The 25,805-nt window shown below is 33.7% G+C and overlaps 1 protein-coding gene across 16 annotated transcripts in view; it reads left to right on the plus strand.

Annotated features, from left to right (window-relative positions):
- The window catches only part of CSNK1G3 (casein kinase 1 gamma 3), a 104,789-nt gene that overhangs the window by 27,227 nt on the left and 51,757 nt on the right, over positions 1-25,805 (plus strand). For all 16 annotated transcript variants that reach the window (XM_016953707.4, XM_016953705.4, XM_016953706.4 and 13 more), the window contains 3 exons: positions 6,201-6,625; positions 13,876-13,916; positions 18,219-18,288. In XM_016953707.4, coding sequence (XP_016809196.1) covers positions 6,448-6,625; positions 13,876-13,916; positions 18,219-18,288 — 289 coding nt within the window. In that variant the 5' untranslated portion in view covers positions 6,201-6,447. The remainder of the gene's footprint in view (positions 1-6,200; positions 6,626-13,875; positions 13,917-18,218; positions 18,289-25,805) is intronic.

Below are 25,805 nucleotides of genomic sequence, written 5' to 3' on the forward strand. Positions count from 1 at the left end.
ATGCCAGCACTTTGAGAGGCTGAGGCGGGTATATTGCTTGAGCCTGGGGGTTTGAGACCAGCCTGGGCAACATGGCAAACCTTGACTGTACAAAAAAATAATTAGCTGAGTGTGGTGGTGTGTGTCTGTGGTCTCAGCTACTCGGGAGGCTGGGGTGGGAAAATCACCAGAGCCTGAGCAAGTCGAGGCTGCAGTGAGCTGTGATTGTGTTAATGCACTCCAGCCTGGGTGAAAGAGCAGATTAAAAAAAAAAAAAAAAACGATTATCCCTGTGGGTTTTCTTTTTTCTGTTAGTTTGGTGGTGCATTGATTTCAGATGTTAAGTCAGTGGTACATTTCTAGTATTAAACTCTGTTTGATTATTATTTGTTAAACTTTCTACATATTTGCTTATGTTGGGAAGAATTTTTGTATCTATGCTCATGAGAAATGCAGGTTTAATTTTCTTTGCTTGAATTGTTTTTGTCAGGCTTTTGTATTAGGTTTGTGCTGATCTCACAAAGTAAATTGATTATTCCTGTGTCCTGAAAGAGCTTTAGAACAGTATTACTTTTTCCTAATATTTCATAAAATTTGCCAGTGAAATCATCTTTATGGGAATACTTTTTTTAAATAAAGTTTTAAAAATAGATATGGAACTTTTGATATTTTGTTTCACCTTGTATCCCTGTGTTACATTTTTCAAGGGATTTGTCCATTTCATCTGTATTAAATTTATTGGCCTAAAGTTACTTATAGTCCTTTGTCCTTTAGTATTTATAGGATCATTTTGATATCCCTTCTTTCATTGTTCTTATTGGTAATTTGTATATTCTCTTTTGTTCTTGATCATTTTTGCTAAGAGTTAGAAATTTCGTTGACCTTTTTCAAAGAATCAGTTTTTGTCTTTATTTTTTCTATTGTGGTCTATTTTCTGTTTTGTTGATTTTCCTCTCTGGATAATTTCTTTGGAAATTATTGACACTTTCTTCTGCTTTATCCAGTTTGCCACTGAGTGTATCTAGTGAAGTTTTTCATTTCAGATATGACAGTTTTTATTTGAGGGTCTCTTTTTTTTTCTGTTTTATTTTTCTGTTTATCAGCTGAGAATTCCTGTTTTTGCTCATTAAGACTACATTTTTTGCTCATTAAGACTATATTTTCCTATAAGTCTGTATTAGTAATAACTCTATTGAAGTACTTCCTCAACTCTTGTCTGATTTGCTCTTTTCTCTAGCTATTTTAAGAAGAAAGTCCAGATCACCGATTAAAAACTTCTTCTCTAATATAGGCATTTAAAGCTTCTAGTTTTCTGCTAAGCATTAGAATTGCAAATTAGATTTTTTTCTAATTTCTCTTGTGATTTTTTTTTCAACTCCTGAATTATTTAAATGTGTGTTTAATTTTCAAATTTTGGGACTCTTCTAGATGCTATACAGCTGTTGATTTCTAATTTAATTATTTTTTATTTTTTTGAGACAGTGTCTTGCTCTGCTGCCCAGGCTGCAGTGCAGTGACATGATCTTTGCTCATTGCAACCTCCGCCTCCCAGGTTCAATCGATTTTGCTGCCTCAGCCTCCCGAGCAGCTGGGACTACAGGCATGTGCCACCACGTCTGGCTAATTTTTGTATTTTTAGTAGAGATGGGGTTTAACCATGTTGGCCAGGCTGGTCTCGAACTTCTGACCTCAAGTGATATATACCCACCTTGGCCTCCCAATGTGCTGGAATTACAGGCATGAGCCAACAAGTCTGGCGATTTCTAATTTAATTCTATTTTGACTAAATATACTCTGTAATATTTTAGTGACTTGAGATTTAAATTATAGCACAGCATATGATCTTTCTTGGTGAGCATTGAAAGGGAATTTTATTTTGCGGGATTTTATACATGGCAGTTAGCTCAAGGTAGTTGATGGTATTATCTAGATCTACCATATACATACTGATATTTTGTCTTATACCTTGTTGATTACTGAAATCATGCTATTAAAAAATTTGTAACAATGATTGCCTTTTTTCTTTTTAGTTTTGTTTTGCCTCGTTTTGCTCATTCATATTTATGGTTTTTATGTCTTTCTGTTGAATTGATATTTTTATCATTATGAAATGCACCTCTGTAAATTTGTAGATAATCCTTTGTTTTGATGTCCAGTTTGTATGATAATATTATAGCCTCACAAGCTTCTTATATGTGCTATTTACACAGTATATCTTTTTCTTTTATTTAACTTTCAGTCTCTCTGTATATTTGTATTTGTTCATTTATTTATTTTGAGACAGGGTCTCATTCTGCTGCCCAGGCTGGAGTGCAGTGGCACAATCTCAGCTCACTGCAACCTCTGCCTCCCAGGTTCAAGCCATTCTCCCACCTCAGCCTCCCAAGTAGCTGGGACTACAGGTGTGCGCCACCACTCCCAGCTTATTATTTTTGTATTTTTATTAGAGGCAGGCTCTCACCATGTTGCCCAGGCTGGTCTTGAACTCCTGAGGTCAAGCGAATCACCTACCTCTGCCTCCCAAAGTGCTGGGATTACAGTTGTGAGCCACTGCTGTGTCTTTGTATTTAAAATAGTTTCTTGTAAACAGTTTGTAGTTGAGTCTTGCTTTTTTATATAGTCTGACAATTTTTTTCTTTTTGGGGGAAAATCTGGTCTGTTTCATTTTATGTATGTTTTAAAGTCCACTGTCTTGCTATTTGTTTTATCTTGTATGTCTTTTGTTTCTCTTCTGTTGTTTCAACCAAGTAATGTTTAGTCTTCCATTTTATTTCTTGTACTTTTTTTTAGCTATTCCTATTGTAACTAATTTTTTATTGTTTGAACTAGGTATTAAAATGTGCATTTTAACTTATCATTGGCTACCTAGAATGAATATGGAACCACATAATTCTTCACAAATAGAATATTTTCCCCATCTGTTTTCTTTTTATATATTTAACAAATAAAAGTTATATATATTTATTGTGTAGAAGATGATATTTTGAAATAAGTGTACATTGTGGAATAGCTAAATAGAGCTAATTAACATATGCATTACCTTACTTTTTTTGTGTGTGGTGAGAAGACTTAAAATCTTCTCTCAATAATTTTCAAGAAGGAATCTTAAAACAGTGTCGTTCCATTTACAACTCCCCCTCCTTGCCATTTATGTTGTCATATATTTTACTTCTACCTGTTATATATGACACTAAGAAATTGTTTATGCTTTAATAGTAATTTATCTTTAAAGGAAATGAATACTCATGCATTTCCTAGTTTCAGTGCTCTTGATTTCTTCTTAAAGTTTCAAATTTCTATTTGATATTATGTGATTTACTTCAGCTTAAAGGACTATTTTAAAAGCATTTCTTGTTGTGCAGGTCTGCTGGCAACTAATTCTTAGCTTCCCTTCATCCAAAAATGGCTTTTTTTCTCCTTGTTTTGAAGAATAATATTACTGGATGTAGAATTCTGAATTGATCAACACCTGTGGCAAAAAGAGGGGAAAAATAATTCTAGGTTGAAAGTTTTTATTCCCCCTTTCATTGCTTTGAAAGTATCCTTCCATTTTCTTTTGGGCCTCCATTGTTTTTGATAAGAAGTTAGTTCTGCTGTATGTCGTGTATTTTTTTCTCTCTCTGCTTTCAAGACTTTTCAAATTTTTGGATTTTAGCAGTTTGTGATATGCCTAGATTTTGTGTGTGTGTGTGTGTGTGTGTGTGTGTGTGTGTGTGTGTTTACCAAATTTGGAGAGTTTTTAGCTATTATTCGTTTTTTTTTTCCACCCTCTTCTTTTTCTCTGGTTAAATAGGACTCTAACAGCTATTTACTAGTGTTAAAGTCGTATCTTCTAATTCAAACATCAGGGTCATCTTGGAGTCTGTCTCCTGTGACAGCTTTGTTTCTTGGCCATGGGTTACATTTGATGCTGCTTTACATGTTTGGTAATTTTTAGTTGTGTCATGGATATTGGAAATTCTGTGTTGTTGAGAGTCTGGCTTTTTGTCTTTTTGAGACTTGAGTTTTATTCTGGAATGCAGTTAATGTGCTCAGAGCTACTCTGAATCCTATCTAGGTTTAGTTTTAGACTTTAGTTGGGACAGTCTAGAGTAGGCCTTATGTTGGGTATGGTCCTTACTTTTAAGAGTTTTTGTGGCCTCTGAGCTGAATGCCTGGGATATTAGTGAGGTTCTTCTGCTATGACTGAATAGGAACTTTAGAGTCTCTCAGTTCTGTGCAGCTTCTAGTGTCTCCATTCTTCATTTAACACTGTAGTAACTATTTTCTGCTAGGTTTTTTTAGACTATTCCCTTGTACACATGTAGCCTAGCCTTCTGCCCTACCACCACCTTACCACACCACTCCACTGCAAAACTCCTTCATTTTTGATACTGTGTACTACAAATTCCATTTACTTCAACAGCTGCAAATTCTGATCTGTGATCACTGTGTGTTGCCTGAGCCTCACCTCCTTGTGCTGTGGTCAGGAAATTGCTCCTAGCCAGAGAGCTTGGATGAAGGTGCGACTCACCTTTTGTGTTTTTTCTAAGGGATCACAGTCTGTGCTGCCTTTTATTTGATGCTTAAAAACAGGTGCTTCATATGTTTTGTCCAGCTTTCTACTTGTTTACAACAGGCAGAGATGTTCAGTATAGTTACTCTGTCATGACTAGAAGCAGAGTAAACAGGAACTCAGTTTCATCTGCAAATAAGAATATGGCAAATAAAACAAGAAACTTCATAAATAGATTGGGTGTTAGGACTAATTATGGAATCCTAATTAGGGAAAAGGAGTCAGGCTGGTGGGAGCAGGGGAGCATAAAAGGAAAAAGCAGATAAGCTGTAAGTCTGCCTTTCTTCATAGTCCAGGACACATAGCCCTCCTGTGCAAAAAACTCACAGTCTTCCTATACCCAACTTATCACCAGACCCTCTGCTAATAGAAAAGTGCAGGTTAGCTCACTGCAACCTTGGCATTACCAGTACTGCACATAGCCCCCTCCAGCACAAGAACGATCCTATAAAATCCCCACCAAGCCTTAGTCTTTTTTCAGTCAGCTCCTCTCTTGCTCATCTGCGCATTGCTTTCTTGCAAAGTGTTTTCCTGCTTTTTCTAATAAGCCTGCCTTTCTTTACCAACTGTCTTGGTAAATTCCCTTATTGCCTACACCACCGGCCCCAGTTAGTCACTACTTGTAACAGTAATTGTATATTTGGGGGTTGCTGAAAATTAATCAGAAAATACTGTCCGTTTCAACCCTTTTTATGGTTGCATTATATAATTAGAAAATTTTTGTAATAGGAATAGTATTTGATATCAATCCTTGTTTCTTCATTAGTGACTATATTTTGAATTTATAACTTCTTTAATAGCAACGAATGATAGCCCACTCAATTTGTTCAAACAAAAGTAGGGAAATCCTGTAAAGGTGCAGAATTACCACAGAATTAAGGTACATTTGATCACTGCAATTCCCAGAGAATATGAATGGGGCAGACTCTTCCAAAAGCCTTGAAAAATATTTTGAGCTTTAATGTTTTTATCTGCATGTTAGAAATTTAATACCTAATTTCTGCATCTGATAAGGTTGATGCCTGTCAACATTTCACAGTCTTGTGAAATTACATTTATGTTTTTAAGGCCCACGTTAAATGTTATATAAGAATTAATTGTTTTCTTTGAGGGGTGGGAAGAATGTTCTTGATATTGTCAGTTCTATGCTCCAATCCCATGTGTAATTATAAGGTAATACTTGAATAAATGAAAATCATATGATAATATATATTTAAAAAAGACTTTGAAAATTATTAAGTATATGAACATGGGGAATATATTTTTATTAAGGTATTTTATTTTTATAATTCATTCTCTTTCTACTTTTAAATTGAAAATCTTATGTTGACTTACTGGAATTTTTTGAGTACTTTTTGTCTAATTGAGGTAATTTTAAGTTGGGAGGTTTATATTAGTGAATGTATGTTGATTTATGAAATAGTATAATTTTGTTCCTTTAATTTTTAAGAAGTAATTGAATCCCTGATATCTTTGTTTCGTATCTTTGTTATTAAGGTATATAAATAAAGGGTAGTGGTTAATTTAAAAGTATACTGTGGTTTGATTTCAATGGGCATCAATAGATAGCAGTAATTCTTGCCTAAGCTTTTGTTATGTTATCTAATTTCCCAGACATATATTTTAAAATTCTTAGTTGACTAATTTCCTTTTCTTAATATTCTAGCTCTCTATCAATATCAGCTCACATCATTGAAAAGATAATTTTGAAGACATGTTTTGCTGAAAAGACACTAAGAAAAATTTTACGAATGGGATGAACATGCTCCAGTTAATTGACTACCTACTGCAATTTGAATGTTAACATTACCCATCTGGTACAGTTACCTAGTGATGTACCTATTTTCACAATACCCTGTTTCAGTGTGCTTGTCTTGATTAAAGAATTCAAAGTGGAGTACCGCAAACTTGATATGGAAAATAAAAAGAAAGACAAGGACAAATCAGATGATAGAATGGCACGACCTAGTGGTCGATCGGGACACAACACTCGAGGAACTGGGTCTTCATCGTCTGGAGTTTTAATGGTTGGACCTAACTTTAGAGTTGGAAAAAAAATTGGATGTGGCAATTTTGGAGAATTACGATTAGGTAAGACTATTTTGTTTATTCCATTATGTTAGAAACATTTTAAAAATTGGAAGATACTTTTTAATGAAAATGATTTAGTTATTTAATTGTTTCGTTGTTTAATGGTTGTGGTAATTTTAAAGAATAAAGATGTTGGAAATTTCTTTTGTAGTTGTATTTTCATGTGTAAGGAATTCCCTAGTATAGGAGTGTCTACTTTAGCCATCCAGAGATTGACTATCCAGATTATGAGAAAACAAACAATTAAATTAAAATAGCCCAGTAGGCTGAAATAGCTGCCAGTAAAGCCTTTGCAGTGTTCTTTAGGAATGATATTTAGGCCACTTTTTCAGATTCAAAAATGTTTAGTAATTGATAACTTTTGGGGCATAGGTATGGCTTAAAGTCAAGTTAATATACTGAAACTGCATACAATTAATGAAATTTACATCATTGTAATTTAATTTTTTCCTTTTACCCTTCCTTCTGGTATGTTTGGGGTGGGGCTCAGGAGTCTATATTCTTAACAAGGGGCTCAGAGTATTGATTCAGGTTATTATAATTAGGCAAGTTTGGGAAACACTGGTCTAATTAAGCTTCCTAACTCTATATTCAAGGCAATTGGAACTCAGTGAGGGAAAGTTAATTGTCAGATGTTCACAACAATTGAATAACAAGCTCAGGATCAAAATCTAGGTCTTTTAACTTCCAGTACAGTAGTGATGTAGCTTTTCCATTGCAAAAAACTAAGAAGGAGGGTGTTATGGTTATAATGTTTGTATAGAAGTCAGTATTCAGGTACCAGGAGGGCTCTGGTCAGTGGACTACCAAGAGTGAACTTTAGATGTAAAAATAAAATTTGACTTCTCAATTTCTTTTAGATTCAATCCTGCTGCTAGAAATAAATCCAATTTTATGTTTATCTATTCAACTACTTCTCCTTTTCATCTTGTGAAGTACCCTAATTTGTAGTGACTCCTTCATCTTACTAGTTTTGGAAAGTTGATACACATTAAATATTTGAATGAAGCAAGCCAATAAAAGGCAATGATATAGTTTATACATACTTGTTACATGATGTGACTGGCAGACTCACATTTAGTAGGGACTCAAATATTTGAAAGGGTGAATGTTTTATGTTTTATTATTTGAAGGGTATTGAATTAGATACTATGAAATTCTTAAATTGTTTCAGACTTCGGAGTTAGAGAAAACATTATTTACGTGTTTATAATCTGTTATTATTGTGTATAATTCTCAGCAACATCCATCCAGTACTTATTACATATTTATCATGTACCAGGCATGATTAGACATTGATAATATGCTGGTAAAATATAAAAATAGTGCCTTATGGAACAGATAAGTCATTTAACCACTCAGGGCCTCACGTTTTTCTTTATATCAGGATTATTACCACTTCCTAGGTTATTGTGAGGATTAAATTTAGATGATACTGTAAAAAGACCAACACTATACTTGCATATACTTTGGCCATTTTTATTCAGAATCTGATTCATATAATTTATTTCAAAATAACTACACACACACACAGATACATATGTATTTGTGTGAATACACACATATATACACACATGGCACATGTATATAGGTGTGTGTGTGTGTGTGTGTATTCACACAAAGCTAGTTGACCATTTTAACAAGGGCAATATGAGAAATATGAGAAACTGTATGTACCATATACTGAAGCTATATATGTCATATACTGAAAAAGAGGTAAAGCACCCCTTTCTTTTGTAGTCTGTGAATAAGCAGGAATAGGAGTATCGTGGCTTCTTAGTACATCTGTCTGTCTATTCTGTCTATCTAATTTGTGTATGGGTCTTTGATGTGTGTATATATATATCTGTGTATGTTTATTTAAATTTATTTAAATGTATTATCTCTATATATCTGTGTTTTATGTATACTTATAATATGTACGCATAGAGCTAATTTAATCATTTATTCTTCCTTTTTCATAGACTTCTAAAAGGGTATTTTACTGCTTTTTCAAAAAGCCTCAGATGGTTTCTTTGTTAAGAAAATGTTATTATGAGCATTAATCTTTCTATACCTGGATAAACACTAATGTTAAAAGCTGGTTTATATTCTTAAAGTACTTTCTTTAAAACCTCATTAATAGATACATCTTGAACATTTGATTACTGGTACTGAAATTTTATATGGTTAGTATTGGCTAAGAAAGACTATAAGGTATACATGTTATAGGTAAGTGATTTTCAATAAAGGTACTGTTGGTATTTTGGGCTGGGCAGTTCTTTTTTGGGGTAGAATACTGTCCCAGACATTGCAGGGCATTTAAAACTTGAGACTTGTGGTGCTTGGCATGGTGGCTCACATCTATCATCTCAGAACTTTGGGAGACCAAGGCAGGAGGGTGGCTTGAGGCCAGAAGTTCAAGACCAGCCTCTGCAACATAGTGAGAGCCTATCTCTACAGAGAATTTAAAAATTAGCCAGGTGTGATGGTGTATGCCTATAGTCCTAGTTATTCAGGAGCCTGAGGCAGAAGGATCACTTGAGCTGAGGAGTTTAAGGTTGCAGTGACCTATGATTGTGCCACTGCATTTCTAGCCTGGGTGACAGAGTAAGACTCTGTCTCAAAAAAAAAAAAAAAAAAAGGCCATGAGATTAAAAAAAAATAGGTAAACATTTGAAATAATAATTTTAAATTATATTTATTTATTTGCTTTCAAATTTAAATACATATGTTTATCATTTTTATCTGGATTCTGTTTTTCGTTTAAAATGAACAGTCAGGTGTGGTGGGACATGCCTGTAGTTCCAGTTACTGGAGTGGAGTGGCTGAGTTAGGAGGATAGGAGGATAGCTTGATTCTAAGAGGTTGAGTCTAGCCTGGACAATATAGTGAGATCCTGTCTGTAAAAAAAAAAAAATGATAATAAGGAAGGTGAATTGATGTGCAAATACTCCTTAACTTAAGATGGGTTTACATCCTGATAAACCCATCTTAAGTTGAAATATCATAAGTTGAAAATGGGCATTTTATAGACATAATGACATTGGAAACCCCAAAACACAATATCCAGAAAATGCTGGCAACACAGTACGCTGTACAATATTGGTTGTTTACTCTCATGATTGTGTGGCTGACTGAGAGCGGCAGCTCACTACACCTGCCCAGCATAGAGTGATAGTATCATACTTCATATTGCTAGTCCGGGAAAATTCAAAGTATGGTTTCTATTGAATGCATGTTGTTTTTGCATCATTATATAAAGTTGAAATATCTCAAATTGAACCATCATAGTTGAGAACCATCTGTGTTTGTAGTTTTATTTTATGTGTTGGTAGTAAGGTTTGCATTCTGCCATTGGTAGATGTATTTCTAGTTTAGGCAGTCAAACTCCTAGGAATGTTTTTGACAGGCACTGAATAAGACCAAACATAGCTAGCTAAAATATAGGGTTGTATTATATATGTATTTTTATTTTTCTGTATATTATGATGTTTTGACATCTTAAAAAACCTTTTTGGCTGGGAAGAGATTACCCCTCCAGAGGTTAGCCAATTCTTAGAATTAGCCAAAAACTCAGCTGGGAGCATGCCTATGATATGTGCACTAACCAATCCACACTCCTTTTCTATCTATTGCCCATACACCCAAGAGGCAATATTCCTCTACCTTATCTTCCCCACGGCCAGGTACCTGGAAGCTAGAGACCCATTCTTATAGCCCAAAAGTCACTGGAATTATTCAAACTAAGTAATCCTTTACCATTTACCTTGCCCTGCATTGCCTTTCGCTGGGAAACCCCAGTAAATGCTTTGGCCTAGGCACTCCACTTGCTCTTGTTTTTCTGCCACCTAACCAAAACCTAGTGTTTCCCCTGTGACCCTGTGTGGCATGCGATGTGACTTCCTGTTCAGAATTTGTTAAGTATAGTAACCTTTGTTTTCATGAGGGACTTTCCTTTGTGCTCTGTGGCCACATCTGTCTATCATAAAAGAGCACAGAAGAGAATATTATGTATTGTTTAATGAATAACCATACCTGAAATAAGATATTGTAACTTTTGACATAATTAAGTATGCCACAGGAGCTTCCATAACATTTCTTATTTTTGTTTTTTCTTTTCTTATTCCTACATAGCTAATAACTCCTTATTTTATTGTTTATATTTGATAGTTGCTTTGTTGAAAATTCTGCAGGCCTTATATGTATCAAATGAATATGTAGATTTGGATGGGTTCATCATTTTCATGTTTATTGATTTTTCTGCTGTTTCTAACTGAAGCTATTATAAAACTTACCTGAAAAATGTAATAACTAAGGAATAGACTGTAAGACGGTAACAAAAAATTCCAATATATAGTGGTTTCAAGCAAATGGTTTATTTTCATTTCACACGACACAGACCAGAGGGAGAAACCCGAAGGCTGTCAGGGTACCTCTGCATCCTTAATATGTGACTTCAGTCTCTGTGCACAAGGTAATTGCTTTAGCTGTTTCCATCTCCCAGCCAGGAAGAATAAAGAAAAAAAGGGGCAGGAGTGTATACATTCCTTTCTGGAAGTGAGGAGGAACATACTTAATGTCTACTGACATTCAGAACTGAAGTCACATGGCCACATTAAGCTGAAAGAGAGGCAGGCAATGTAGTCTTTAGCTGGGCAGCCATTTTCAAGCTTGGGCATTCTGTAGGGGGAGAATGGCTATTGGTGGGTAAATAGTTGTTTCTGCTGTAAACATATATGTGTAGTTTTTGAAGAACATAGTTTTTGATAATTACCACCCCAAAGCCACAAAATTGGTAAAACAAGTTTAATATGGCACAATGCTTTACTGGAAATGTCTTTTAAAATTGGATTAAAACATCACTTAACCGGCACCAGTTTACTTGGATTTTTCTTTTAATGGGATTCTCACTACATGCACATTCCCTCCTTTTCAGTCACACCATACATAAACACATACTTTGTGCATCATTTGTTTGTTTATGTTTATAACAAATACTGATTAAAAGTGAGGCTGTGGCTATGCTAGGTGACAAAAATGCACTTGTGTTATTGTTTAATCTTTGTTCATAATTGTGACTTCAAGTTTCAGCAAGATCTCTAGTATTCAAAAAAAGATGATCCTTTTAGGATTTAGTGCTTTCTGCTGTGACCTCAAAGGTATGAAAGCCAACAAAAATAGTACTTTTAGAGGCATTTGGTATATTTTGATTCTTTGAGATCTGTAGTTAACCTAACTTCTTGTCCTGTGAAATTTTTTCCTTGTGTACTTGTGAATAAACATCATATACAAAATAGTTATGAAAAGATGATTATATGTTTGGGAAATAAAAATTCTGTCTTGGAACTCAAAACCAGAATTGTCTTTTGTTAATGTTCTTTGACATCAAGTTCTTCATTGTGAATATCATTAAATTATTTACTGCCAAGTTTACTAGAGGAAACCTAACTTTTCATTCATAATGCATTTTTGAAAATGTATATGAAGGCACATCTAAATGTTGAACTAATTGACTAAAAATATGAAATATTCCATAATTTTTAAAAATATGTATATAGGTTCAATGAGTATATGAATAGAGCTTAAAGTTGACCACTTTTGGAACTTCTGTTGAGTTCCATCCTTTTTGCCAACTGTATTGAGTTTATGACACCTATGTTACTTAGCGTTAATATGAATACTTCTTTTTTGCCCTTTATTTTCTCTCAATTTTGTACAGTAAGGACAAAATTCAGAAAAGTATTATAATATTTGTATAAATAAACACTACTTTACAAAGGTGGCAACACTACTGAAGCTGAAATTTTGCCTAGAAGTTTTGCTACTGTTCATCAGCTGCTGTATGGAAGGAGGTTCAGGCCATTATGCTGGAAAATCACATGTGTCATAGTTGTTGATTGCTTCTTCTGTGTTCAGTAGCCAATGTGACCAGGGCCAGTTACTCTCACTATTAAAAAAACCCAAAAAACTATCATTGTTTTGTTTTCCTCACTATAAAAGTAATACATGCTAATTGAAAAAATACTGGAAATTCAGAAATCATATTGTGCAGTTTTTTTATTCTTTTTAGTGTACTTATACATTAATCAAATTATCTTCATATACTTAGTGCTTCCAAAATTCTCTTTAGTACTCTACTTTGACTACAGATGCTGACCAATTGTAATTTTCTAGATTATTTTTGATTTGCAGTGCTAAAGATTACTGTAATTCATTTGAATTCTTTACAAGTTAGTAATATTAATCTCTAGTGATATTAGATATTTTAAATATTTTATGTAATCAAATCTGTATAAAATGTTATGATCCTAATTTTTTTTTTTTTTTATGGAGTCTCACTCTGTTGCCCAGGCTGGAGTGCAGTGGTGTGATCTCGGCTCACTGCACCCTCTGCCTCCTGGGTTCAAGCGAATTCTCCTGCCTCAGCCTCCTGAGTAGCTGGGATTACAGGCGTGCGCCACCATGCCTATCTAATTTTTGTATTTTTAGTAGAGACGGGATTTCACCATGTTGGTCAGTCTGGTCTTGAACTCCTGACTTCATGATCCACCTGCCTCAGCCTCCCAAAGTGTTGGGATTACAGGCATGAGCCACCGCGCCCAGCCATGATCTTCTTCTACTCAGAATATTCTTAATATGTGGATGTGATAAGTATTCTTTCTTGTTTTTAGCTTATATTTAACTCAAGATATTTGGAATTAATTTTGTTGTAAGGTGAGGCACCAGTAACTATTTTTCTCCTCAAAGTGGTTAGTTTATCACAGCCAATTATTGAATGTTTTTAAATATTATTTCAGATATTTTATGTTTATTTAATATACTTACTGGATTAAATATGAGCCCTAATAAGATTACATCTCATAATAATGATGAATTTAAAATGAAATGATAGTTGGAAGAGGAATTTGGTATTCTTATTCTTATATAGGAGTTCTGGTTTTGAAATTTTTTGACCATGCATTTGACTATTGATTACTTTTAAATTGTATACAATATTCCAAGAAAGTCAGAATCTTTCCATTTTTATAAGTGGGCTACTAGTATCTGTAGTGTCTGTATCACTTTCTTCTCTGAATCTAGGTGAAATACTAAATACATCGAGTTGATAATAAGTTTGAATATTTCCTTGTTAAGTTTTTTTGCCAAATAGAAGCAAAAACTTATGCTTTAGTTAAATGTATTATGTGCTTTTTTTCAGAGTACAGTTTTATATAATGTATCTTTAAAATCAATTACTGGCAGAATCTGATTTTTTTTTCTTTTTCAAGGGAAAAATTTATACACAAATGAATATGTGGCAATTAAGTTGGTAAGTTCCTGTTTCTTAATTTTTCTTAATGATTTCTTTGTTACTTTTTAAGTGATTAACTTACATATTTTAATTATTTTTTGTTTTCATGTCATTTATAATTTGGATGTTTATTTGACAGTTATATGCATAGCTAATCTTTGTTGCTAAGCTCCTAACATCATCCTGCTCTTAAAGTATATGGTAATGTGTAGGACATTCATGTTTGTCTGTGCCACAAAAACTCAATCCCTTTACTTTGGCAGCGTTGTAGAACTGGATCTTGGCCCTATTTTTAATTTAGGGAAGGATTTTTAATTAGATAAAAATTAACAAGATTTTGCCTTCTGATTCAAACATTTTGGTAAAACAAAAGTGTTCTTAGTATTCAGGATTATATTCTTTGAAAACATACTTGCAGGTAGCTTCTGAAATTTCTTTTTAAATTGTTACTTCATATATATGGCAAAGCTGGCTATTGCTTGACTTTGAGGGATGCAGAAATGCTTGATGTGGTAGGTGATAGGTAACAGGGAAAGCAAACTCCCGTGGAATTATTCTGAAGTTTTCAACGTGCCCAGTATGACAGCTGCAGAGCAGAGCGATCTCTTTGGAAAAATTGGGATCTAGGAATTATTTTTGTAAGACATACTTTTCCTGGTACAACTTTTCTGTCTGGTTTGCAGCCAGGTTTCCCTGTTTCATTCATTAAGTGGTGATCCTTAGGTCCTATTGTTTATAGATTTGGAACTTGTTCATACCATTGATGCCTTACTAAACATTTATTATGTCATCTTTCAGCCTTCTTATATACATACACATATATGTATGTGTATGAGGTTTAGCATGGCTTGGTTTTCTCTGCCTTTTTCAACCTTGTCTCTGTCAATATAACCTCTGTTATTAGGGTAATATGAAATGAATATATAAAAGAGAGACTATTAGGAGAAGAGGCAAATGGGAGGAAATAGAAAAACTCCACTATTTAATTTTAAGTATCTTTTGAATATAGACCAAGTTTTAGTGTAACAAATGTTTATTTTCACTTGAAATAAAGATGTGGAGTAGGGTTGCAGTGCCATGAAGAGAGATTGGTTGGCTGACATGTGGCTTTAGACTGGTTAAGATCTGGTCCTTGGCTTATGAAACAAAACGTGATTAGGTTATCTCACCAGTTGTCAGCGTTTCTTAGAGGTGGATTCACAGTAATCAATTCACACTATCAAGCTCTCAGATTCAGGAAAGAGTGAATTTCTAACTCATAATGAGGTATTTTACAGGTCTAGAAAGCCCAAGTTTCTTTCTATGGGCCGATGTACATAGAAAGCTAAGTTAAAATTTCAAGGTCCCCTCATGAGCATGAAATCAGAAAGAGGTTGATGAATATTAATCACAGCGGGAAGGCCTACTGTGGGATCCACCTGCCTCGGCCTCCCAAAGTGCTGGGATTACAGGCGTGAGCCACTGTGCCCAGCCTGGACGTTGTTTGAACAGGCATTGCTGACTTTCATTTCTTTGAAATTCTTCCTTTTCTCATGTTGTAGGCCAGTGGTCCTGAACCTACAACAATCCTTGTGGTGTGCAAGGATAAAAGTGTGGCAGTGTTTACAGTCTGTGCTATTAATACAACAGCCTGTAGTGGGCAACTCTCCTCATGGGAGCATGCTTTGTATGTGAATGATAGTTATCTGATATATTAAGGCAGATAAACCATCGTGTCAAAGCAGAAACCCCTGCTCTAGGCTGACCTTTCCTTGTCTGTTTCATTCATTAAGTGGTGATCCTTAGGTCCTGTTATTTATAGATTTGGAACTTGTTCATACCATTGATGCCTTACTAAACGTTTATTATGTCATCTTTCAGCCTTCTTATATACATACACATATATCACTTTTTTAAGTTTATTTTTGTGCTGTATCTCTGTCCTCTTAACTAGTTTTCTCCCCTTTTGGGGGGAAACATTCTTCCTCCTCTCTGCTTTGTCTTTCTTTAAAGCACAATGATCAGCATTACATGTAATAATTATGGTTATACATTGTTCTTTGGGGGAACTAGGAATATTTTTGGATCTATGTCTCTAGTATTTTGAGGTTGTAGAGTGGTATCTAGTCACGTTCACCTCAAGTTCATCCAAAATATTGGAAGGACAGAAAACTTTTCACATACATTGTTGAACGATAGTTCATGATTTCCTTATATGTTTTTTCATTTGTATCTGTTATATCTGTTTGTGCCAGATAACGTGATTTTGTTTAGACCTGCCATAAAAGTAATCACTTGAACATCTTATGTCTGCATACCTCAGTGTTATCTGGCTTTTATACTTTGCTCAGTACAAATAAAGGCATTATTTGATAACGTGAGTTCAGAGAGCAGATTTCTGTGACTGCTTTCGCTCCGTTATCTCTTACAAAGATTTTTTACATTTATCTAATATTACCCTAGTTCAGATCAACAGTTTGTTTCAGGATAATTTGTTAATATTACCTCAGCTACCATCCTTATATCTTGTTGTACATGAATAATGAAAATGTCATCCTGGGGAAGGTGACTTTTATTATATAGTGTTAAAATTTTACTGCTTAAGTACTGGAATCTAGTTGAAATGACTCAACTAAGTCAGATTTGGGTGTGTATTTTTATCCTAAGGGGGAGTAGTGATTGAATAAGTTATATATTTAATTTCATTTGTGATTGTGTACATGGACATCTTTTTATTGCATCTTAAGGTTATGTACTTCTAAGTAGTTAACTGAAGAATTATAGGTAATATAGTGCTATATGTATAGAAGGCACTGTTTTAAGTACTTTATATATAAGAAAGGTTAAGTTTTAACCCAATTTTACAGATGAGGGAACTGGAAAGTACAGAAAAGTTAAGTAACTTGCTGAAAGTCACACAGCTAGAAGTAGAGGATTTAGGATTCAAACCTAGTACAATTTAGTTTCAGTGTCTGTGCTCTTAACTACTGTACTATCCTGCCTCTCAAGAACTAAGCTGATTGTTTTCTCCTGTAATAAAATTTATAAGTTTTGCAGTGGGATTTTAATATTGCTTATGTGAATTCTTTTGTTGTTGGTCACAGTTTCATTATGATGTGTTGGTGTAAAATTCTTTTTAGTTATCCTGTTTGGGATTCACATTCCTCTTGAATTGGTGGGTTGTTAACCTCATCAATTCTGGAATATTCATAGCAATAATTTATCCAGTTATTGCATCTGCTCACTTTTCTGTCTCCTTTCCTCCTGATACTGTTATCAAATCCACACTAAATCTTCTCACTGGATTGTCCAGGTCTCTGATCCTTTTTTTCTGTTTTCCAGTTTTTCTTCCTTCATGATGCATTCTATATAGTTTTTCTGTCTGCCTTACAGTTTCCAAATTCTCTCTTCTGTTAATCTGCTGGCAAAATGAGTTTTAAATTTAGTTATTGTATTCTCTTATTTTTCAAAGTTCTATTGATTCTTTTTGAAATTTTCTATTACCTTGTTATACTTTTCTGTTGGTTCTTTTTTAAATTTCCTGTTACCCTGTTACAGTTTTCTACTTCTTGTATTTTCATATTTAATATTATTTCTAATGTCTAAAACCCATGTTTCCTCTGTACATGTTTGTGTGTGTGTGTGTGTATATGAATCTCAAAAACATTTATGTCGAATGATAAAAGCTGGACACAACAGAAAGCATATATTGTATAATATCATTTAGGTGAAATCCAGCAACAGGCAAAACTAATCCAAAGGTGATAGAAGTAAAAAAGGTATGATGGAAATGTTCTATAGATTGGTGTGGTGGTTATAGGGATATATGGAGTTAATATGGATTTAACGCTTATAACTGTGTGTTTTATTGCATATAAGTTATACCTTAGTGAAAAAAAATTAAGACATTGTTGCTACTATCAACATTTTCAAATTACCATCTTTGTTCTTACTATCCTTTGACTTAACTTTAATCTAGAACCTTTATGTAAGAAATACGCAGTTCAGAGGTGAATTTGGAGAACAGGAGAAATAGCATAAGAGCCATCATTTCTCTAGTGATGAATGTTCAGAACATATTTTTCTCAGGGTCAAAGAGTCAAACTTAAGGGATTTTTCTCCTGCCTGATCTAATGGCTACTTAGTTTATGTACATTTGTAGCATCATTTTATTTTACATTGAACAGAAAGTTGATTTTTATATGAATCTAATCTTAGACAAAGGCGCCTTGTAGACTATTACATAATATAGGCATTGACACCAAAATTTATAACATTTGTGTTGGGACCTAGTGCTCTTTTAATAACTTAAATGTCTTTTTTTATTTGTTTTTCAATTAGGAGCCCATGAAATCAAGAGCACCACAGCTACATTTGGAATACAGATTCTATAAGCAGTTAGGATCTGGAGGTAAAGTCTTATATTAATTTTTAAATTTGAAATAAAGTGGATTGTCATGACTTTTTAGTTTCAAGGAATGGTATTTTAAGTTTGGTTAAGGAAATCACTTTGCAAGGCTATGTTTACTATACATTTTCTTACTATGGTCTTAGGATCCCTTTTTTATTTTATGACAAATTTGGAGCTTTTTATGTTTATGCTGATATGAGTAGAGAACATTGTGAAAAAATTTAATTTGCGAATATAAAATGCATACTTCTTCCATATTCTTAGTCTTTTTGGAGGCACTATTATAGCTGTTGAAGTGACTTACAATATAGTGGTAGGCTGAAAAATGGCCACATAGAAGTTATCTGTATCATAATCCCTAGAACCTCTACATGTTACTGTATGACAAAGACTTTGCAAGTATGATAAATTAAGGATTTTGAGATGGAGAGATTATTCTGTATTATCTGGTGGGGGCAGAGGGACATCTACACATACAGAAAAGGAGTAGGCATTGTGACTGTGGAGCAGAGTGGAGAGAACCTGGAAGAGGCTTCTAGTACTTTTGCCTAGAGTCTCTAGAGGGAGTGTGGCCTTGCGAAGACATTGATTCAGACCAATGAAACTGATTTCAGACTCTTACCTCCATAACTGTAAAAAAAATAAATTTCTGTTGTTGTAAGCCACCAAATTTGTAGTAATTTGTTACAGCAGCCCTAGGCAACTAATATGGGTATGTTTTTAGATAAACTGTAAATTCAAGTGAGATTATTTCATGCCACTAGAGAAAATTCATGGAAAAAATTTCTATTGTATGTTACATTTCCTTTATGTTAAAAGGTTCTCACAGCACTTTTCTGTATACTTCTGTTCAATTAATTGTAAGAATTTTACTTGTATAGCTTCTTGTATAATACAGGTAGAGGAATTTTGTTTCTCCAGATTTAATAAAATGGAATTTCTTCATGTATCTTTTTGTAAGCATGTTTACATTCTAGTGGGTAGAGCTGTCCATTTCATACTGATATCAGTTTTACATTCTGTTTTTTCTAAGAGCACACTTTGCAAATGAGTAGTCATTGTAGGGGCAATAAGTTTTAAATTTTGTAGTAATGTGTTCATCACTACAGACTTCCTATAATACATATTTAAGTCTGATACAGACAGGCCTCAGGGAGTTATCAAAATTATCACTGACAACTGGGATTTAAAGGCTATTGGGATAAAACGAATTATATGTGAAACTATACATATTAGTTATTATACTAGCAAATAAGAAGTTAAGTGGGTATAAAACGAATTTATTGACTCATGTACTTGGAAATTCAAGGAAATGACTTGATAGATTAGACATTGCTTTATCCAGTGCTTCAAATACTGCCATCAACATGTCAAGTCTCTATGATATGCCTTATGAGTATGTGTAAGCTTCACTCTCTAGTTGGCCCTTCTTAAGAGATGCTGGAGGTTGCCACCAATAACCTAGGCTTAGCAATTATGAAAGCATCTCTTTCCTAAAAATTTCAGCAAAAGTTGTAGGACTGAATCTTACTGCCTTATGTCATGCTTATCCCTGATTTAATTACTATGAATTTGATTGCCTCAAGTTAGATCAAATGCTTATCCGAACTTTAGAGACTGAGAATGGGGGAGGTGATTGCCTACTGGGAAATCGAGGTGTTATATAAGGGGGATTGGATGCCACGGTGATGAAAAAAAAAACAGATCTATCTAGTACAGTAATAAAACTGTCATTTAGAGTTTAGCAAGTCATTGAATTGAGTAACAAAGATGTACTTTTATTATTTTAACTTTTTTCTGTTTTATATTTAAGAACTATGTCAGAGATAGTAAGAATAAAAATGAAACATCTTTTAGGACTTGAATGCCATAGGACTGCAGTGTTGCACAACTGCAGGGACCACCATTTACAGGGTAGTCTCTGTTTACTAAGGGTGCTATGCTCCTCTCTGCTCTATGGGTGTCATTTACATAGATTGAAATACAAATGGTCTTACTGAAGGTGTGCATCATGGCGGCTCTGAGCTGTGACACATGTGGATATTTTTTAGTATTTTGTACGAGTCGTGAATTTGGGCATATTTTTTGTGTTTTTTTTTTTTTTTTTTTGGTCATTTGTGAGTTTTGTGAAAGCATTTTTAAGTACCTTTGTGAGCTTTGTAGAAAAACAAGAGTGCTTAATTGTTTTGGAAGAACTGATGACTTTTAAACAGTTTGATTTTGGAATTCATATCTGAAAAGATTATATTTTCAGACTGTTCTTAATTATAAATGGGCTATTTAGAGTAACTCAACCTATAATTTTCCTATGGTATGCTGAATTTCGTTTATATAGCAATTTGCTTGTTAATATTCTCTTTAAAAATAGATATATTTAAGTAATATCCGGCATATATAAAGAACTTCTAAAACTCACCAACAAAAATAGGCAACCCAATTGAAAAATGGACAAAGGACTTGAATAGACAAATCTCCAAAGATATACAAATGGCTGATGAAAAACATAAAAAAATGCTCAACACCACTAATCATTAGGGAAATGCAGCTGGAAACCATGAGATACCACTTCATACCGCTCAATATGGCTGTAACAAAACAAAACAATACACAGAAAGCAAGTGTTAGTATGGATATGGAGAAATTGGAATCCTTGTGCATTGGTGTAAAAATTAAAAAATGCCACCGTGGAAAATTGTATGTTGATTCTTCAAAAAAATTAAACAGAACTACCATTTGATCTAGCAATTCCACTTCTGGATATGTACATAAAATAATTGAGAGCATGACTTCAACAGGTAATTGTACATTCATGTTCATAGAAGTATTGTTTACACTAGCCAAAAGGTAGAAGCAACCCAAGTGTACATTGACAGAAAAATGGATAAAATGTGGTATATACATAAGATGGAATATTATCCAGCTTTAAAAAGGAAGGCTGGGTGTGGTGGCTCACGCCTATAATCCCAGCACTGAGACTTGTGGTCTCAGCTACTTGGGAGGCTGAGGTGGGAGCATCGCTTGAGCCCAGGAGGTCAAGGCTGCAATGAGCTTTGATCATGCCATTGTACTAAAAAAAGGAAAATTCTGCAAAGTGAAATAAGGCGGTCACAAAAGGACAAAGAAATTGCACTTACATGAGGCTGGAATAGTCAAATTCATAGAGGCAGAAGGTAGAATGGTGTTTTCTGGGGGCTTGGGGAGAGGGCAGAAATGAGGAATTATTGTTCATTGGGTAAGAGTTTCAGTATGGGATGATGAACAAATTTTGGAGATGGATGGATGGTGGGGATGGTTGTACAGTAATGTAAATGTACTTAATGCCACTGAACTGTACACTTAAAGATGGTTTAAATGACAAATTCTATGTGTATTTTACTGCAAATAAATTGGAAAATAGATTTATTTAGAATTATTTAGTGGGGTATCTGTGAAAAAATATACAATTTGGTTATGCCCGTTTGGGTTTTGATCCTCCTGTAAATCCATGTTTCTTTCCTTTATGTAGCTTCTCTGACAATATCCCTCTTTACATTACATTATTTAGCTTTGCATAGGATTAGACTATTGTTTTATACCATTATCACTCTCTGTGATAGCAAAAATTTAATGTATTGAATAGTCTTGTTTTGTCACATCTACTCAGTATTCGTTGAGTCAAATGAAGACCTGGGTTTGGGAGTCATCAGCACATAGATGGTTTTTAAGGCTAAAGAAATGGATGAGATCTCCCTGAGGAGAGTATAGAGGTTGACAAGAAAAGAATAGCAAGAACAAAGCTGTGTGGACTACTCCATTGGATATAAATAGATTTGACTCTTAATAACAAAAGTTGTGAAAGCAGTAGCTTAAACAAGTGAAGGGATGTAATGTGAGACAAGTGAGTTCAGAGCTGGGCAATTGTAGGGTTGGTACAGCTGCTCAAAAGTAAGGAACCAGGCTCCTAACCTTAGTGTGTAGCTTCATCCTGCAATCCTGGATTTTTTGTAACAGGAGGGAAGGAGGAAGAAATGAAATTACTATTTGTGTAGAGACAACTTCCAGTTCTTTATCTCCTGCTTCCATTCTTAAAGTCTAGCTGTATATGAATATCCCTACTGAAATCAGAAATTCATATAGCTGGAATTGAGTTCCCTACCTTCTTTTCCCCTTATTTTCTCAACAGTTTCTCTCTCTCTTAAAAGACCTTCCTGCTTGATCTTTTGGATTACCTAGTTCCATTAGTTCCACATCTATTCAAGGTGAAATGTTAGCCTCCTCTGATTTTGGCGTATTGGTATAGTAAAAAAGTTCTGTCAATTTTGTCTCTTCAAATCTCTCTTGACTTCATTCTCTTCCAGTCCCCATTGTTACTTTTCTTCGAATTGGGCTTCCTTTTGAATATCTCAACCAGCTTTTTACCTCTACCTGCACAGAGGGGCACATCATTTAGTATAAAGTCCAAATTTGTTTCTCTTTCTACTGACCTACTTTTTAGTTGCACTACACTTACTATTCCTTGAGTAGATCTTACTATTTTCACATGTCTGTATTCTTTCTCGAATATCTTTCTTTTCTAATGAATTCTATTTTTCTTTAAGCCCCAGCTAAATGTCACCTGCTTAGCAATGCGTTTTCTGACATCTTTTCCTCTCCAGAAAATCTTCTTATTTGATCTGATATTTTGAATATGTAAACCTTTGAAACCTTTATTTTTCTTTTATCATATGGTAATTATTATTTGTCTATGTCTGTCTTCTCCACTGAATTTTGAACTCTTTGAGGGCAGTGATAATGATATGTTCATCTTTTTCTTCTTGGTAGCAGAATGATTGGCACTTGTAGGTTCTTGGTAAATGGTTGAAAGAATAAATTCTTAAATAACAATAATAGACTGTTTTCTTTCATTAGATGTGAAGTTGGGATGTATAATCTTCAAATTTCCTATATTTTCTAACTTCTGTGACCCTGTGATTAAAGTTCGATATTTTAATATTACACAAAATTGTCGTATTATTAATTTTGAGTTTATTCTATTTCTGGACAAATAATACAATTTCAAATTTTTAAATTCTAAAAATTAATTTCATTTGTATTATCCTATGATTAGGTAAATTTATTTTCTCATTTTGGACAACTAGAGGTCAAAGGAAAAAATTATTGGTGAGAATTTTTTAATTAATGGAAGTGGTAACCAAGGAGATATGCAGAAAGTTTTATATTAAAACTTGCTGAACTATACAACTCAGCCATCTAAAATTAGTCACTTTCTTGAGAAGGGTGGGCTTTAATTATTAGAATTAACTCAGTTTCTTCATTTACTTGAAAGTAAGTATATCTGAATTGTTGATATTTCACGAAAATGCATAGAACATATTTGAAATTTATGGGAAAATTGTTTTTGGAGATTTGTGATTCTCAGTAACACTTCTTAATTTTTTTTGACATTAGTTTAGGCTACATTAGAAACTGCAATTAATGCATTCCTTGGAACATCTTAATTAGCTGATATTTTTAATCATAGGAAAAAAATAACCTTTTTTTCTGTCATAAATTACTACTTGTCAGAGGAAGTAAATGACCTTTTTCTCTGTCATAAATTATTCTTGGCAAATCTCTAACTATAGAAATGATATTAAAAATACTGTTTGACACCATTCATATGTTAAATCATCATTTCTCGAGTGGCTTGACTTTTTGAGATTCCTTGGACTATGTAGTTCTAAGCAATAATTTGATGGTAGCCACAGGTGCTGTTACTAAAATTATAACTCTTTATAATGCTGTCTTTTAAAAGGTGTTTGAAAAGCCCCCTCTTTCTTCTTTATGCTGATCCTTCTGCCTTCTTGATTTGTGCCTTGTTAAAAAGTCTGGATTTATGTGCTCCCTGCATTTTTTTACTCTGGTTTATCGATGCCTACGTTTTCACTTTAAGACGATTTAGTTCCGTCTGCTGGTTAAATGAACGTTGGTGATTTTGTAATGTACGGAAATTTTATTGTACTGTTCACTTCTGAGAAGTATTATGGGTAATAGTATAAACTTTGTTAAAAGTTGTGGGTATAAACCATTCAGTAGTATCTAAAACTGATTTAATTCACAGTTACCAGATCAAGTTTCTCAGACCATGTTTTAGGTAAGACATTCAAAGAATTCTGCTCTATGTGTATTATAAGCTGTTGTTTGAAAAAATTGAAAGGAAGTACTGTAAAAAGCATGAAAGTTAAGTGAATAAATACTTAGAATACTGCTTACTGTATTTTGATATTAACAAAAATAATGAAAATATGATATGAGTGGGTTAGTCAGTAATGTAAACTTAATCTCAGCCCAGGTAACCAACAGTTTATGTAGCAGATTCTTAGAATTCCTTTTTCTGTCATAGCTAAATTGCTTTTAGAAGAAGTTTTTAAAAATATGTAATACTTCTAATTCTTTAAAGTTAGAGGTCTCTCTGTATGGAAATTTCTACAAGTTTTACACTGCTAAACATTTACTTATTTATATGTGAATATATACTTACATTGTTACTACTATCATAGTAGATGGAAGTATACAATTTTTTTCTGTTAAAGTTGTAGTTTATGGAGAATGGGTACATTTAAAGAATGTTATGCATTATCAGTAAGAAAGAGGTGTTAACTGATAGTGGTTTTAGTTTGGTTTCTATGGTGCAGGCATTAGTGTTGTGTGTGGTGTGGTTATTATAGTATTTTCAATGATTAATTAAGCACATAGGAATCTTAAGCAAAAAGCAAACCATACTTTTGAATAGGATATTACTAAATATACATACTTTTTGTAATTCCTTGTGCAATAGTAAAAAGATAGAAAGTATAAAACCATGAAAAATTATGAAAATTTCATATTTAGTTTTGCTTTAAGTGTTATATAATGCATTGTAAGAAGAAAAGATTTGTAAGCTTGTAGCTTAGGGACTAGGGGGAAGAATCATAGAGTCCATTTTTTCCTTAAATTTTATAGGCCCAAATTGGATAACAACTTAAGTTCTATTCAGTTTTTGCAACAGTTAAATTTTTACTTGTTTGTAGGTGATGTTATTTTTTTAATGTTGTTTGAATGTTAGAATAATTTCTAAATGTGTAAATTAAATCATCACAGAAAGGACTGTTGCTCTTTTTTACAGTGGGATAACTTGATTCCTTTTATTTGGGGTTAATTGATAGAATTTTACTGCTAAATGCAGATATTGTGGTCTTTTAATGGAAGGACTGTTACCAAGTCCATAATTCAGTACACCTGTTGGTTCATAGCAGCGCTTACTATTCAGCTAGGACAGTACTTCTTAAACTTTTGGGTCTCAGGATTCTTTTATGCTCTTACCCTTTTGGAGTATCTCAGAGCACTTTTGTTGTTGTGGGTTGTAGCTATTGATATTTACCATATTAGAAATTAACACAGAAATATAAAAACGTTGCTATATTTGTTTAAAATAAAAATAATAATTGAGACATTTTAAAATCAAGGCAATTTTGTTGATATACTTTACAAAACAGAAAAAGTGAGAAAAGTAACATTGT

Source organism: Pan troglodytes, chromosome 4 (assembly GCF_028858775.2).
Source record: "Pan troglodytes isolate AG18354 chromosome 4, NHGRI_mPanTro3-v2.0_pri, whole genome shotgun sequence".
Lineage (NCBI taxonomy): Eukaryota > Metazoa > Chordata > Mammalia > Primates > Hominidae > Pan > Pan troglodytes.